At 35.0% G+C, this 16,448-nt stretch overlaps 1 protein-coding gene across 9 annotated transcripts in view; it reads left to right on the top strand.

Moving 5' to 3' along the window:
• Window positions 1-16,448, top strand: part of DLG1 (discs large MAGUK scaffold protein 1) — a 262,255-nt gene that overhangs the window by 172,625 nt on the left and 73,182 nt on the right. For all 9 annotated transcript variants that reach the window (XM_044943013.2, XM_044943017.2, XM_044943038.2 and 6 more), the window contains 2 exons: window positions 2,600-2,717; window positions 7,719-7,875. In XM_044943013.2, the coding sequence (XP_044798948.2) occupies window positions 2,600-2,717; window positions 7,719-7,875 (275 nt within the window). The remainder of the gene's footprint in view (window positions 1-2,599; window positions 2,718-7,718; window positions 7,876-16,448) is intronic.

Raw genomic sequence — 16,448 nt, 5'->3', positions numbered from 1 at the left:
ATGAGTCCTTCGAATGAACACCCAGGACTGATCTCCTTTAGAATGGACTGGTTGGATCTCCTTGCAGTCCAAGGGACTCTGAAGAGTCTTCTCCAACACCACAGTTCAAAAGCATCAATTCTTTGGCACTCAGCTTTCTTCACAGTCCAACTCTCACATCCATACATGACCACTGGAAACACCATAGCCTTGACTAGACAGACCTTTGTTGGCAAAGTAATGTCTCTGCTTTTGAATATGCTATCTATGTTGGTCATAACTTTCTTTCCAAGGAGTAAGCGTCTTTTAATGTCATGGCTGCAATCACCATCTGCAGTGATTTTGGAGCCCCAGAAAAAACAAAGTCTGACATTGTTTCCACTTCACATTGGTGTATTTAGGCCATTGATATTCAAAGTGATTATTGATAGAGTTGGATTAATGTCTGTGATATTTGCTACTCTATTTGTTGCCCTGTTTTTTGGTCCTATATTTGTCATCCATTTTTTGGGGGGAGGGGGATGGCTTTAATCAAGCATTTTATATGATTCTGTTTTCTCTCCCTCCTTAGTGTATTAGTTTATTCTCTTTCACTTTTTTTAGTGGTTGCCCTAGAGTTTGCAATATTCATGTATGCTAATCTGATTCCACTCTGAGGTAACACTGTACAGCTTTACTGTTAGTGAGAGTTTCTTATAGTAACACAATAATACTAATTCCTCACTCCCATCCCTTGTATCACTTTTGTTTCATGTATCATTTGTATCCTTGTATCATGCTGACATTCATTTCATTTATACACAAATATATAGATGCATAAATAAACATAGTCAAATACAACATTGCTGTTATTTTGAACAATGTTTTTTGTTAGATCAATCAAGAATAAGAAAAACTAGTTTTTATTTTACCTTATTCCCTCAGGGCTCTTTCTTTCTGTATAACTGAACTTCTGACCTACTAACTTCCCTTGTCTCTAAAGAACTTCTTTTAACATTTCAAAAGCCAAATCTACTAGCAATACATACTCAGTTTTTGTTTAATGTAGTGTTTATGTCTTCTTCACTTTTGAAGGATAATTTCTCAGGATACAAGGTGGGTTTTTTCTCTTAACACTAAATATTTCACTCCATTGTCTGTCTTGAATAACTTACTAAGGAGAAGTCAAACATAATTCTTATCTTACGCCTCTACCAGTAAGGTAAAGCTTTTAATTCCCCTGTGACTACTTTTAGGGCTTTTTGCCCCTCCTTTTTTCTTCTGTAGTTTGAAAACGATATGCATTTGCATTTATCCTGCTTAGTGTTCTCTTGCGTTTCCTAGGTCTGTCTATGGTTTGGTGTCTGACATTAATTGGGGAAATTATCATCATTGTTGTTTCAAATGCTTCTGTTCTTTTCTCTCCTTCTCCTTTTGGTATTCCCATTACACATATGTAGTTTTGTAGTTTTGCAGTTTTGTCACTTTTCTTGGATAATTTGTTCTGATCCCCGCCCACCAACCCCAGTCATTTTTTCTCTTTGCTTTTCAGTTTTAGAGGTTACTATTGAAATATCAAGCTCAGAGATTCTTTGCCTCAGCCATGTCCAAACTACTAGTAGCTCATCAAAGACATTATTCATTTCTGTTATGGTGTTTTTGATCTCTAGTATTTCTTTTTGTTTCTTTCTTAGAATTTCCATCTCTCCACTTGTATTGCGCATCTGTTCTCGCATACTGCCTTCTTTATACATACTCTTCGCTTTATCCATATCAGAATATTACTCATTTTTGTTTCAAATTCTGGTCTGATCATTCCAGCATCACTTTTGTATATGAGTCTGGTTCTTACGCTTGCCGTGTCTCTTCAAACTGTGTTTTTGCATTTTAGTATGTTCTTTTTTCATGAGAGTCATGCTGGAAAGCCAGAAGTCCCTTAATTTATTTTAAAACTTTGTCAAGCATAATCTTTTTGCACTTATTTTTAAGCTTTTGGTTTTTGTTACTTACAATCAAATTTTGAGTATGCAGTTGATTGTTGAACAGTGTGGGTTTGTACTACGCAGATCCACTTATATATAGATTTTTTTCAGTGCATATTACATATCTTATGGTTGGCTCAATCTGTAGATGCAGAACCATGAATATTGAGGCCCAGCTGTAAAGTCATATGTGCATTTTCAACTGCTTGGAGGGTCAGTGCTTCTAACCCCCATGTTGTTCAGGGATCACCTGAATATACTTCTCTAAAAATGTTAATCTGCAGAATAACTTCTTAGAAAAATTAAATTATTATACTTAAGATTTATTTAGTTCAGTCTTTCCTGTGACAGTCTTTTGAATAACCTTTCCTGGATTTACATTTGGCAAACCAGTTACTGTAAAACTCCTTTTTAGTTGTTTTGTCAGAGAAACCAAATGGAATAAGTTTGCTTTGCTGATCTGAATGTCTAAACTAGTTTTTACCTGAAAAGTTGAGCTTCTCTAATTTTTTTTACCTAGTAAATACATTTTCTCTACCAAAACCTATTATGTAAATGAGTATGAATTATACATTAATTAACTGTGACATTGATAACCTATAAACATGGTACTGAATGGTGTGTTTCCATTTTCGAGTGTTTTTTACTTTATTTTTAAGCTTCTCAGCCTATCGATAACCATGTTAGCCCACCTTCCTACTTGGGCCAGACACCAGCATCACCAGCCAGATATTCACCTGTTTCTAAAGCAGTACTTGGAGATGATGAAATTACGAGGTAAGGAATTGAATAGTCATTATTCTTAGATAAAGACAATCATTAGACAGAGTTATAATCAACCAAGTAGGATAGTCACAGTTTTCAGGACTAATTTTATTAACAGATAATGAGTTTTAAACCTTAATTTTTTTATTTGAAAAGTTCATTAAAGGGCTATAAGTGTAAAAATATTTTACTTTACAAATCACCACATTTTTTAATGTTCCTTTTTCAAGGATTGGTAAATTATCCTTAGAAATTAAGTAAAACGAAGTTAAAAGTATACTTATGAATATGTAAAACTAACTTTTCATGTAGTCCATTTCTAATATATACCATAAAATATTATGGCAATCATTTGATTCATATTCAGAATTTTGTTTGTTGGTATATATATTTGATATTCTGACACCTAAAATTTACCTTCATCTAACATTACTAACATTACTCACTCACTGAAGTTTGCAGATTATCTTTTTATTCCCAAAAAACTTATCTAAGTAGGAAACAAAAAGTGAAAAAATATTTTAGGTCTTTTTTATATTATTCAACTTAGTAATGTATTATATATGAACAGTTTGCTGTATAACTTTCATGAAAGTATTTCATATTAGCTTTATAGAATTTAATGGTAAATGATGCCAATTAATGTCATTTTATGTTTTTTAAATTTTATTATTGTTGACTGGTTTTTTTTTTAACCTTTATAATTGTGCTTTATTAGTTAGACTACCAACTCCAGGCAGTGATCTCTTAAATGTCAGATAGGAGTGTTTGTCTTTGTCCTCTTCTTCAAAAGTTACCAGTGTTGAGGATTTAATTTAATAGGTGCTCAGTAATTGTTTTAGAATATAAATTATCAGAAAGAATAGCGTCTATGATTATATGTTTCTGATATGAATTTTCAGGGCTATTAACATCTAGGCTGTGCTAGTATACTGATCTATCATGGCTGTTTTCTTGTTGCTATTATCTAGTAGTGTTTGTTTATAGAAGTAAAGTGGAAGTAGTTAATGGTTTATGGTCTTTAATCAGCATATTTCCCAAATTAAAAATATGTTAGCATCTTCATTGCTATTCCCATCTTTTTTCACTACATATCTCTAGTCTAGAATATTGTGTTGAACTTTGTAGTATTACACAACAGGCCTACCTGTTTTCTATATTTTTTAAAATCAGGTGGTTGATTATTGAATATGTCTTCCTAAAATGCTGTGTTATATCACTCTCTTTTGGTAATTCTGCTACTTTGCCCAGATAATGAAGTATAGAAATCTTTACTTCATATTAGAAGCTTTGCACAATTTGACCCTAAACACTTTTTCAGAGATTATATCACATTACCAATATAAAGGGAAGATAAAAGAATTCCCAACATACTGTTAATGATTCTAAATTTCATTTTTTAACACCTTAAGTAAGATATGATTTGCATACTATACAGTTCACCTATTTAAAATGTACGGCTCTGTGATTTTTCATGTGTTACAATATAAAGTTTTAAAAATACGGTAAAATATACATAACACCTTACCTGCCTTTTGAGAAATCTCTATGCAGGTCAAGAAGTAACAGTTAGAACCGGACATGAAACAATGGACTGGTTCCAAATTGGGAGAGGAGTATGTCAAGGCTGTATATTATCACTCGTCTTATTTAACTTTGCATGCAAAGTACATTATGTGAAATGCTGGGCGGATGAAGCACCAGCTAGAATTAAGATTGCCAGGAGAAATATCAATAACCTCAAGATATGCAGATGACACCACCCTTATGGCAGAAAGCGAAGAGGAACTGAAGAGCCTCTTGAAAGTGAAAGTGGAGGGTAAAAAAGTTGGTTTGTTGAGGGTAAAAAACACTCAACATTCAAAAAACGAAGATCATGGCATCTGGTCCCATCACTTCATGGCAAATAGATGGGAAAACAATGGAAACAGTGACAGAATTTATTTTCTTGGGCTCCAGAATCACTGCAGATGGTGACTGCAGTCATGAAATTAAAAGACACTTGCTCCTTGGAAGAAAAGCTACAACAAACCTAGACAGCATATTAAAAACCAGAGACATTACTTTGCCAACAAAGGGGTCCGTCTAGTCAAAGCTATGGTTTTTCTAGTAGTCATGTATGGATGTGAGAGTTGGACCATAAAGAGATCTGAGTGCTGAAGAATTAATGCTTTTGAACTGTGGTGTTGGAGAAGATTCTTGAGAGTACCTTGGATTGCAAGGCAATCCAACCAGTCCATCCTAAAGGAAATCGGTCCTGAGTATTCATTGGAAGAACTGATGCTGAAATTCCAATACTTTGGCCACCTGATGCAAAGAACTGACTAATTAGAAAAGACCCTGATGCTGGGAAAGATTGAAGGCAGGTGGAGAGGGGGACGTTAGAGGATGAGATGGTTGGATGGCATTAAGGACTCAGTGGACATCAGCCTGAGCAAGCTCCGGGAGTCGGTGATGGACAGGGGAGCCTGGCATGCTGCAGTCCGTGGGGTTGCAAAGAGTCAGACACTACTGAGTGACTGAACTGATGTATAATATAAAATGTGCTACTGTAACCATTTCAAATGGTGGTTCAGTGGCATTAATGACCAGCACCACTATCTTTTTCCAAACCCTTTTCGTCACCTCAGACTCTAATCATTAAGCATTAACTCACATTTCCTGTTCTCCTAGCTCCTGATAACCTCTAATCATATTTCATCTCTGTAAATTTATATATTCTGAACTGTTCACTTAGTGGAATCTTACAATACTCAACATTTTGTATCTGGTTTCTCTCACTTAGCATAATGTTTACAAGTTTCATACATGTGTTATGCATCCAAATTCTTGTTTATGGCTGTATAATATTTCGTGTATATACCACATTTTGTTTACTACTCATCTGTTGATGGACACTTGGTTTGTCTCCACCTTTTGGGTATTATGAGTAATGACATGATAGACATTGTCATGCACATATCTGCTTGCATACTTACTTTTAGTTGCTTTAGATATATACATAGATGTGGAATTACTGGAGCACATGGTAATAACTATATTTAGGTACATGAGGAACCACCTAATTGTATTCTATGGCAGTCATAGTATTTTACATTCTCACCATCAGTATATGAGGGTTCCAGTTTCTCCATATTTTCATTAGTGCTTGCTTTTTCTTTTTTGTTTTGTCTTATAGCCTTTTAGTAGGTGGGATTTAGCTCATTGTGATTTGTTGCATTTCCCTAATGATTAGTGATGTTGAGCATCCCTTCATATGCATGTGATATTTGAAAAATTAAAATTTATTTTCCTCTGGAAATACTGGTAAATTTCAGCAGGATATTTTTAAATTATTATTTGATAATGCAGCATTATAATTCCTACATATGTTTTAATGTACTGCAGGAATCCTCACCATGAGTCCACAATATAACAAGGAAATAAATAAGACAGCACCAATATAGTGAAAAACTGTCTTGTGCCCCTGATCCTACCCTGCTTTTCCTACTCTGCCCCACCAACTTAACTTCTTACCTGAATTTTGATTTTATTATTCCCCTTTTTCTTTCATATATGTCTGTATGTGTATATTTCTTAAACAACATATTGTTTAATTTTGCTGATTTTGACAAGAAAATATGATTTTGTTAATCCTGAAGTGAACTGACAAAACTGATTGATGAATACCTGTGTATGACTAGAAAACACCACTTTAAATTTTGAGCAGACAGATATTTAAGATTAGTCCAACATTATAAGAAAGAATCCCTAAAATTCAATTCTTAGAAATATTCTTTTAAGTCATTTGCTACCAACAGCTTTCTCCAGTATTTTTTTAAAAAGGAGATTAAATTTTTAAAATATTTACCATGTATGAGACATTGTTATTTCAAATGATATTCTGTGATTCATCATATCTAAAATAGCCTGCTCTTCGAATTTTCATGGTCTTACTGAAAATTTAAATGGTTCTCACACAGTTATGTACAACTGGCAATGGATGTGCAGCATTATTAGTTGTAAAATGTATCCCAGTTTCAGAGATTTTAAATTGAGAGTTGGAGGGAGCAAAAGAGATGCATGTAGAAAAATAGATGAAAAGCAGAGATAGGTAGATGAATTGGAGGGATGTGACTTACGAAATAAAGATATTTAATTATTTTATATAAAAAATCTAGAGATGGGCATTTTTTTTTCAGTGTTACAGCTCTATTTTATTTAGAAGATAGCAGGAGAGAGAGAGAGCGAGCGAGCAAGCGAGCAAGCGCGTGTGTACACACGCGGGAGAGAGAGTCCCGAGATGGGCATTTCTAACATTTATGTAGCAACCCTAGGTCCATGATGTCTCTGGGATTCTGTTGGTTTTATCTTCATGATTGTAATATGTCCAAACCAGTAATGGGATTATATAGTTCATCCTTTTGTGTAGGTTAATTTGGGATAAGGAGGGGAACAAATGTGATTTGTGTGGCAACAGAATAAGCTTTGTCCTTGTTAGGGTCTGTCTGTCTTAGGAAAGTGACAATAAAATTTCGATTTATTTCTCGGAGGCCAAAATAGGGTCATAGCCTCAGGTTAGCAGAGGAGAGTGGAAATACAGTGACTGGCATAGGTCATTCATGGTTTATCCCTTTGATAAAGGGGACCTACCTACTTTGTCTAAACAAAGGGGTATCCACTTATTTCAACATGTGAGAAATGGAGTGACTACTTCTTAGACAATCAACTTTTCATGAGTATTATTTTTTGAGTGGGCTCTTTATATCATTTTTTAAAATTTTCACATTGCTTTCACCTTTTTATTTTATATTTTGCTAAAAGGATTTTTAGCTTTTATATAAAACTAGGATTTTTCCTTTTAATTTCTAGGCTTAGAAAGAATATCTTTTCACAAAGTTTAGAAAACTCGTTTAAAATTCATCTAATTTTCTTAATAGTATGGTAATATGATATATCAGTGGGGAATTCTCATTGATAGAATGTTAAGTTTTTTATATATTTTAAGGTATTCAATATTTTTTTCATTTTCAGGGAACCTAGAAAAGTTGTTCTTCATCGTGGTTCAACAGGCCTTGGTTTCAACATTGTAGGAGGTGAAGATGGAGAAGGAATATTTATCTCCTTTATTTTGGCTGGAGGACCTGCCGATCTTAGTGGAGAGCTCAGAAAAGGAGATCGTATTATATCGGTAGGATATGTTAATCAAAATAATGTTTTTACTGTTTTAACTATGACCTATTAATTTTTAAAATTTTTATATTCTAAAGATATGGGAGGTATTTTGGCTATCTTCTTCTAACATTTTACAGCTTAATTGTAGAGTTACAGAGTTGACCGGGAACATGTTCTGTATGATAGATTTTCTTTTGGTATTTGACTTAAATATGTCAGTTTTTATGAATATACTTGAAGAAAGTATACATTCTCTGTTTGTTGACTACAAGATTTTCTATATGTCTCTTAACTCATCTTTGTTACTTGCATAGTTCATATCTTCTTTATGCTTCAGTCTGTTGTTGCTTTATTATTAAAAAAGGCTTATGTGAATGGAAGGTAGGTCTAACAGTTTGTCCTGGCAGCAATTTTTTTCCTTGTCTGTTTGAAGCTATGCTATTAGATGCATCTAACTTTAGAATAAGCTTTCCTTCCTGGTGAGTCAAAATTTTTTATCATTAGGTAATTATCTGTCAGATCTGGTTTCTAGTTCATAAATTTTCTTCATCTGTGTCTAATAAGCTCTTTAGGCTAAAACTAACTTTTTCATTTCAAAGTATCATTTTCTTTCTAGAAGTTCTAATTCTTTTTCAAATGTTCCTTGGTGTTTTGGGGAGAATCTTGACTATTTAAAGTTTGTTATGTTCTTTTAGGTTTTTCTTTTAAACCAATTTATTTTATACAGACATACCTCAAAGATACTGCAGGTTCAGTTTCAGGCCACCACCATAAAGCATATTGCAGTAAAGAAAGACAAATATTTGGTTTCCCAATACGTGTAAAACTTACGATTATGTTATATTGTAGTCTTTTCAGTTCAGTTCAGTGGCTCAGTCATGTCCAACTCTTTGCAACCCCGTGGACTGCAGCACACCAGGCCTCCCTGTCCCTCACCAAATCCCAGAGTTTACTCAAACTCATGTCCATTGAGTTGGTGATGCCATCCAACCATCTCAACCTCTGTCATCCCCTTCTCCTCCCACCTTCTATCTTTCCCAGCATCAGGGTCTCTTCCAATGAGTTGGTTCTTCACATCAGGTGGCCAGAGTACTGGAATTTCAGCTTCAGCATCAGTCCTTCCAATGAGTATTCAGGACTGATTTCCCTTAGGATAGTCTGGTTGGATCTCCTTGCAGTCCAAGGGACTTTCAAGAGTCTTTTCCAACACCACAGTTCAAAAGCATCAATTCTTCCGCGCTCTGCTTTCTTTATAGTCCAACTCTCACATCCATACATGACTACTGGAAAAACCATAGCTTTGACTAGAAGGACCTTTGTTGGCAAAGTAATGTCTCTGCTTTTTAATATGGTATCTAGGTTGGTCGTAACTTTTCTTCCAAGGAGCAAATGTCTTTTAGTTTCATGGCTGCAGTTCATCTGCAGTAATGTTGGAGCCCCAAAAAGTAAAGTCTGCCGCCCAAAAAAATAAAGTCTGCCACTGTTCCCACTCTTTCCCCATGTATTTGCCATGAAGTGATGGGATCGGATGCCATGATCTTAGTTTTCTGAATGTTGAGCTTTAAGCCAACTTTTTCACTCTCCTCTTTTACTTTCATCAAGAGGCTCTTTAGTTCTTCTTTGCTTTCTGCCATAAGGGTGGTGTCATCTGCATATCTGAGGTTATTGATATTTCTCCCTGCAATCTGATTCCAGCTTGTGCTTCCTCCAGTCCAGCATTTCTCATGATGTACCCTGCATATAATAAGGTAAATAAGCAGGGTGACCGTATACAGCCTTGACGTACTCCTTTCCCTATTTGGAACCAGTCTGTTGTTCCGTGTCCAGTTCTAATTGTTGCTTCGTGACCTGCATACAGATTTCTCAAGAGGCAGGTCAGGTGGTCTGGTATTCCCATCTCTTGAATAATTTTCCACAGTTTCTTGTGATCCACACAGTCAAAATCTTTGGCATAGTCAATAAACAGAAGCAGATGTTTTTCTGTACTCTGTTTCTGTTTTTTGATGATCAAAAGGATGTTGGCAATTTGAACTCTGGTTCCTCTGCTTTTTCTACATCCAGCATGAACATCTGGATGTTCACAGTACATGTACTGTTGAGCCTGGCTTGGAGAATTTTGAGCATTACTTTGCTAGCGTGTGAGATGAGTGCAATTGTGCAGTAGTTTGAGCATTCTTTGGCATTGTCTTTTTTTGGGATTAGCATGAAAAGTGACCTTTCCAGTCCTGTGGCCATTGCTGAGTTTTCCAAATTTGCTGACATATTGAGTGCAGCACTTTCACAGCATCATCTTTTAGGATTTGAAATAGCTCAACTGGAATTCCATCGTCTCCACTAGCTTTATTCGTAGTGATGCATCCTAAGGCCCACTTGACTTTGCGTTCCAGGATGTCTGGCTCTAGGTGAGTGATCATACCATCATGATTATCTGAGTTGTGAAGATGTTTTTTTGTACAGTTCTGTGTATTCTTGCCACCTCTTCTTAATATCTTCTGCTTCTGTTAGGTCTGTTAGATTAGCATTATGTCTGAAAAACAATGTCCATACCTTAATTTTATTTTATTGCTAAAAGATGCTAACCATCATCTGGATCTGCAGAAAGTCATAATCTTTTTGCTAGTTGGAGGGTTTGAAGTATTTCAAGAATTACTAAAATGTGACAGTGACACAAAAGTGACACAAAGTGAGCAAATGCTATTGGAAAAATAGCACCAATAGACTTGGTCAAAGCAAGGTTGCCACAAACTTCCAATTTGTTTAAAAATAAATGCAGTACCTATGAATACAGTAATATAAAGCACAGTAAAATGGGATGTGTCTGTATTCTGTAAATAATATAATAGTTCTGTTTTCTGAAGTTTAGGTATCTAATACATGTTACTTTATGATGACATGCTTTGTTTCCTTATGTTCTAAATTTTGCATTGTGAGCTTAATGTCAGTAATACTTTATATGTTGGTATTCAGTGCTGCCTGAATTGGGGAGTGGTATTCTTTGAAAAAATATCTTACATTGCTTGTAGTAAACTCAGGAGCATCATCCTTTTAACCATTTTTCCAATGAGAAAACTGAAGAACAGAGTTTAATTTGCTCACAGTAGCTAATAATACCTCCCTTTAACCACTATATTATGCTGTGCCATTTTGTTTTAACTAAATATTTAGGTAACACTTCCAAAATTTAGGATCTGAGATATAGGAAAAAACCTATATCCTAGATCAGCAGTGCTATTCAATATTGATAACTATTTTAAATCATAAATTAAATTTACTTTAAATCTTAAATTTAAAGTAAACATCAGAAAATACTCTTTAAGCCAAAAATATATGTGCCTAGAACATGATAGGAAAAGCATTCCAAAATTTGGATCTTTTAATTGCCATTTTCAGATCAGTCCCTCTTGGCACCTGATCCTTCCTTGCACATACTTAGATCCTTCTGAGGATCCTTTATAATTAAAAATAGACTGAATCCAAGACGGAAAGGTGATGACTGATCATTTACAACAGAAGTACATCTCTTTTTTGTTTTAGTTGTTCTCAGATTTTGGTATAACTAGTTGATACTTGAAGGAACCTCTTGGAAATTTGAGTCTTCAAATAGGCAGTGGTACTGCAATTGTAGAAAATATATTAGTATGCAGTGCAAGTATGTGGAAATTGCTCTCAAATGTTTCAGGCTACAGCAACTAAAATAACATAATATTAACCAAAAATAATGATTATTGGAACAGATTTTAAAGCAGAAGCACACCTTAGTTACATGGTTATAATATTGAGTGTCTTAAGAGACCATCATTCTTATCATAACAACCAAAAACAATCTGGATAAGTTTATAAAAACTGTAAACTCATTGGAGAACTGACGATTCAAAGTGACCTAGGTAAATTGACTTCCAGACAGTAAGTAGCCCTTCATGGACAACACAGTGGCAGCTCCTCTTTAGAGAGTGGTAGGGGAGAGAGAAGGATTAGACAGATACAGGAAGATATCAGCCAAAACTTTACCCAACATGTAATGGCCTCAGTGGACTGGTCAAACTGATAAAAATTTTGGGAAGTCACAGAGCAAGTCTGTATCTACCTCCCTTCTCTTTTTCATGGGTCTTCACCAAGAACTTGGAGCTTGTAAACCAAAGGTTTGGAACCAATAGAGAATTAAGAGAAAATTATTACTGAGTCACACAGAGCATCCCAAAATACAAGGCTGCTGCTAAGTCGCTTCAGTCGTGTCCGACTCTGTGCGGCCCCACAGACGGCAGCCCAGCAGGCTCCCTCGTCCCTTGGATTCTCCAGGCAAGAACACTGGAGTGGGTTGCCATTTCCTTCTCCTCTCATGAAAGTGAAAAGTGAAAGTGAAGTCGCTCAGTCTGTCCGACTATTAGCGACCCCATGGACTGCAGCCTACCAGGCTCCTCCGTCCATGGGATTTTCCAGGCAAGAGTACTGGAGTGGGGTGCCATTGCCTTCTCCCACCTGCCAATAAATAGGGGACATTGAGATGAAGATCTGTGAAAATCAGCCTCAGCAATTCTGTACTTTGAGCTGCTCAGGACCAAGAGTAGGAGGATATCTTTGCAACCCTGAGGCAGACAGCAGTTTCTTGGACAAGATGTATTAAACACTAACCATTAAAAAAAAAAAAAAAAGATGTCTTTAAGAAACCACGTAGGCAAGCCATACAGTAGGGAAAAAATATGCTCAGTACATATATCACACAAAAGACTCATATCCAGAATATATAAACATCTCCCACAAAGAAGCAATGAAAGATGAGTAAATTTTAAAACAAGCAAAAGACTTAAATAGATATTTTACAAAACAAGGTATATGAATAGCCTGTAAACACATGGAACGGTACTTAACATTAGGCATCAGGGCAATGCAACAGCGCAGTGAATAAGCAGGTTTAGAGGAATTTGGGAACAATGTCACTTTTCTATATCTTGATTGTGGCAGTGGCTGTACAATATACACAGTTGTCAAAACTCCACCTGTATACTAAAAAAGATTATTGAATGTAAATTGTACCTAAATAAAAACGTTTCTAAAGCCATAATGAAGTACCATATCCTATCCAGTTGAATGACTAGAAGGGAAAAAAAATGATGGCAGCAAGCATTGACAAGAATGTGGGCAGTTATTATTTATTACTGGTAGATATGTAAAACTATGCAACTGCTGCAAGAACTTCTAACGAAGTTTTAAAGAAATTAAACATAAATCTAACCTTATCACCCACATTTTACCTAAGAAATCTTTTGTTTACAGAAACACTGTAATAGGAATGTTCATAACAGCTTATTCATAATGACACTCAAGCAACACAGATGACACTAAAAAAAATTGTGTTCAGTAAAAATAGAATGCACCACAAAAATACATACTGTGTTATAAGTAATATAGTTATTATAAGATAATTTTATAAGATTATAAGATAACCATGAGCAGGCAACGTAATTTATACTGATAAGTCAGAACGTGGTTGCTGGTAATTGTATTGATTACCATAAAGAGGCATAATGGAGATTTCTGGATTGGTAGGTGGAAAAGGTATGTTTGGGGTTGTAATTTCATGGGCATATGCAGTTGTCAAAAGGCCTTCCAGCTGAATTGTTTAAATTTGTACATTTTATTGCTTGTAAGTTATACTGTAATTCAAATTTTAAAAATGACTTACAGTGTTGTTCATATTAGTGGTAAGGAATGAATTTTTTAAAAAAATAAATGTTTGGCAAACTAGTTACTTGGTGGAATAAAATTAGCATACAGCCTCACTTCACACCTTGTGTCAAAATAAATTCTCAGTTGGCTTAAGAGTTAAGTGCGAAAAACTCAAAACAAAAATAGATGTTTTGTAAATTTCCATGTGAAATTGTTTATGTGGCTTACTAACACACGGCTAGAATATGTTAGACTGACCGACCAACACAACGTGGTTCACTCAGAACTTTTCCAGTTTTAGCACTGAAAGCCCCAGGTCTGGCAACCCCTCTAGGCACAGTTTTAAAACTGAAAGTCTCAACAGTCCCAACCACTTGCTTGCCATAATGTCACTATAAGTTATATATAGCTTTCTGTTTGGCAATACGCATCATCTTAAAATTTTTAGTGGTTACTAACTTCTGTAGGGAAATATCCTAAGAAAAATAGGAAAGACGTTAGGATAAAGAGAAAAAAATGAGAAAATGTACTAAAAGCTAAAAGAAAACTATGGGACACTTGTTTAAGTACCTCTTTACATAAAATTTAACTATTTTCAATCTTCAGCTCGCTATAGATCACCCCAAGGCCTAATTCCTGGATTTCATTCCCAAAGTTTCTGATGCAGTATGACTTAGGTAGGATCTGAAAATATGTATATCTTAACAAGTTTCCATGAGATATTGATGTTGCTGCTCCTGTGTTATTATACCCTTGTTATTAATGTTCTTAATGATAACCCATATTACTGAGAAAAGTATAAAAAGTTATTTGGGAAGTGAGAAAATAAGTAATGATTTCTATAAAAGAATTCTCTTTGAAATATTTCTTGTTGAAGACAGAAGCTTTTGAAATCAGAATTTATTACAGATGTTGAACACTACATTTTCCACTATGATATAAATGGAGGTATTACTATTATTTCCAGTGATGCCAAGAATAGAGGAGAACATAATTGATATGCACTGAAAATTTAGAGTCATGGAAAGTGACCCAGAAGACTTCAACAGAAATGCTGTTCTCCATAAAAATAATGAGAAAAGTGCCCAGAATTGTTAGAATAAGCTTTTCAGAACTCTGGAAATTAACCAAAGACTTACAACAATTCAGGAAGTATTTTCTCAAGAAGAGGAAAAAAAAAAAATACTGAATTTCCCTAAGAGTGAGGTTTCTGGAGTTTTTACTGTGTTTTATCATTTTATCATTTTTAATTTCACTGCTTCCCTATTACCATATTAGCCTTGGAAAATAACCAGAATTTATGGTGAAAACTTGTGGCCTAAGCCAGTAAAGAAAGCAAAATGGTGGTAGAATATTCATAGTTTCCTTTCCAAAGAACTGTTATAATTTGACCTGTCTGGTGGTTCTTGGAACACCTTATTTTAAAGGTTCTCTTATTTGACCTGATTCAAAGCTCCACCAATGCAAAAGTTTTTCCCCTGGGCTAAGTGTCAAGATAATTACAGGTATATTATGGCTTCCTGAGACATTGCATAACATTTGGGGCAGACAGTAGGCTAATTGAAAACTTAAAAGGAATAACTAGGGAGAAACCTCCATAGGGCCTTTGAAAAGCTCTTATTCCTTGGAATCTAGGAGGACACATACATGTCTTGCACTGTGTGCCTGCTCAGGAAAGACCTGAAAAGGCCCTAAACTCTAACTTCTGGCTGATTATGGAGCTCTGTGCATGAAGGAAGTGAAGATTAAGGCAGAATTATCAATTGTCTAACTGATTGTTGAAGGCATTACCCAACATGTACACAGAGCCCTTCAGCAAAGGGTCTGGTATTTAAGGAAGTCTGTGTCCAATCATTAACTAACCATTCTGCTAATCAGACAGAGACATCAGTGGCACGTATAACAAAATAGAAACCTTATGTAATTTAGAAAAGTCCCCAAAGGACTACCATAATAAACAGCAGTAACAACAAGCCCTGGATAGGAGATCTGATTTCCAAATTTGCTGTTTATTTTTTTAAATGTCCAGTTTTCAACAAAACAAGAAAGTATACGCAGGTGGAAAAAGAATCAGTAGAAACTATCCCTTGGAAGCCCAAAATTAGACTACTATATAAAGATTTTAAATGAGATATTTTAAATATGTTTGAAGAACTAAAGGAAACTGTATCTACAGGATGAGGGGAAAATATAGGAACAATATCTCATAAAGTAGAGTATGTCAATAAAGAGGTAACTTTTATAAAAAAGAAACAAATTTTGGTGTTGAAAAGTAAAGTAAGTGAAATCAGGAAAAAAAAAATCCTCTTTGTCAAGCTCAACAGCAGATTTGACCTGGCATAGGAAAGAATCCACAAACTTTGAAGATATGTCTATTAAGATACCTAGGCTAAAGAACAGAAAGAAAAAAGAATTAAGAAAAATTAACAGAGTCTCAGAGACTTGCAGGGATGCCATCAAATGTACCAGTATATGCATAATAAAGTCAGAATGACAGGAGAGAAAGGGACAGAAAGGATATTTGAATAATAAATAGCTAAAAAGTTCCCATATTTAATGAAAACGTTGTGCACATCTAAGAAGCTCAGTGAACTACAAGTAGAGTAAACTTGAAGAGATCCATATCATGGATATGCTAATATCATAATCAAATATCAAAAGACAAAGAACCCTGTAAGCAAAGAGAAATGACTTATTGCATACAGAGAATCTTCAGTAAGATTAACAGCTAATTTCTTGTCAAAAACAATGGAGGCCAGAAGGCAGTTCTGAAAGAGAAAAGCCATTGTCCAAGGATTTTACCCAAACTATCCATCAGAAATGAAGAACAAATCCCAGTGCTAGGTTAACAAAACCTAAGGGAAGTTAATCTCCATAAGTTCTGTTATAGGCAGTAAACCCAAGAAATACTAAAGAGAATTCTTC

Source organism: Bubalus bubalis, chromosome 1 (assembly GCF_019923935.1).
Source record: "Bubalus bubalis isolate 160015118507 breed Murrah chromosome 1, NDDB_SH_1, whole genome shotgun sequence".
Lineage (NCBI taxonomy): Eukaryota > Metazoa > Chordata > Mammalia > Artiodactyla > Bovidae > Bubalus > Bubalus bubalis.
This window is presented reverse-complemented; position numbering and strand designations above follow the sequence as displayed.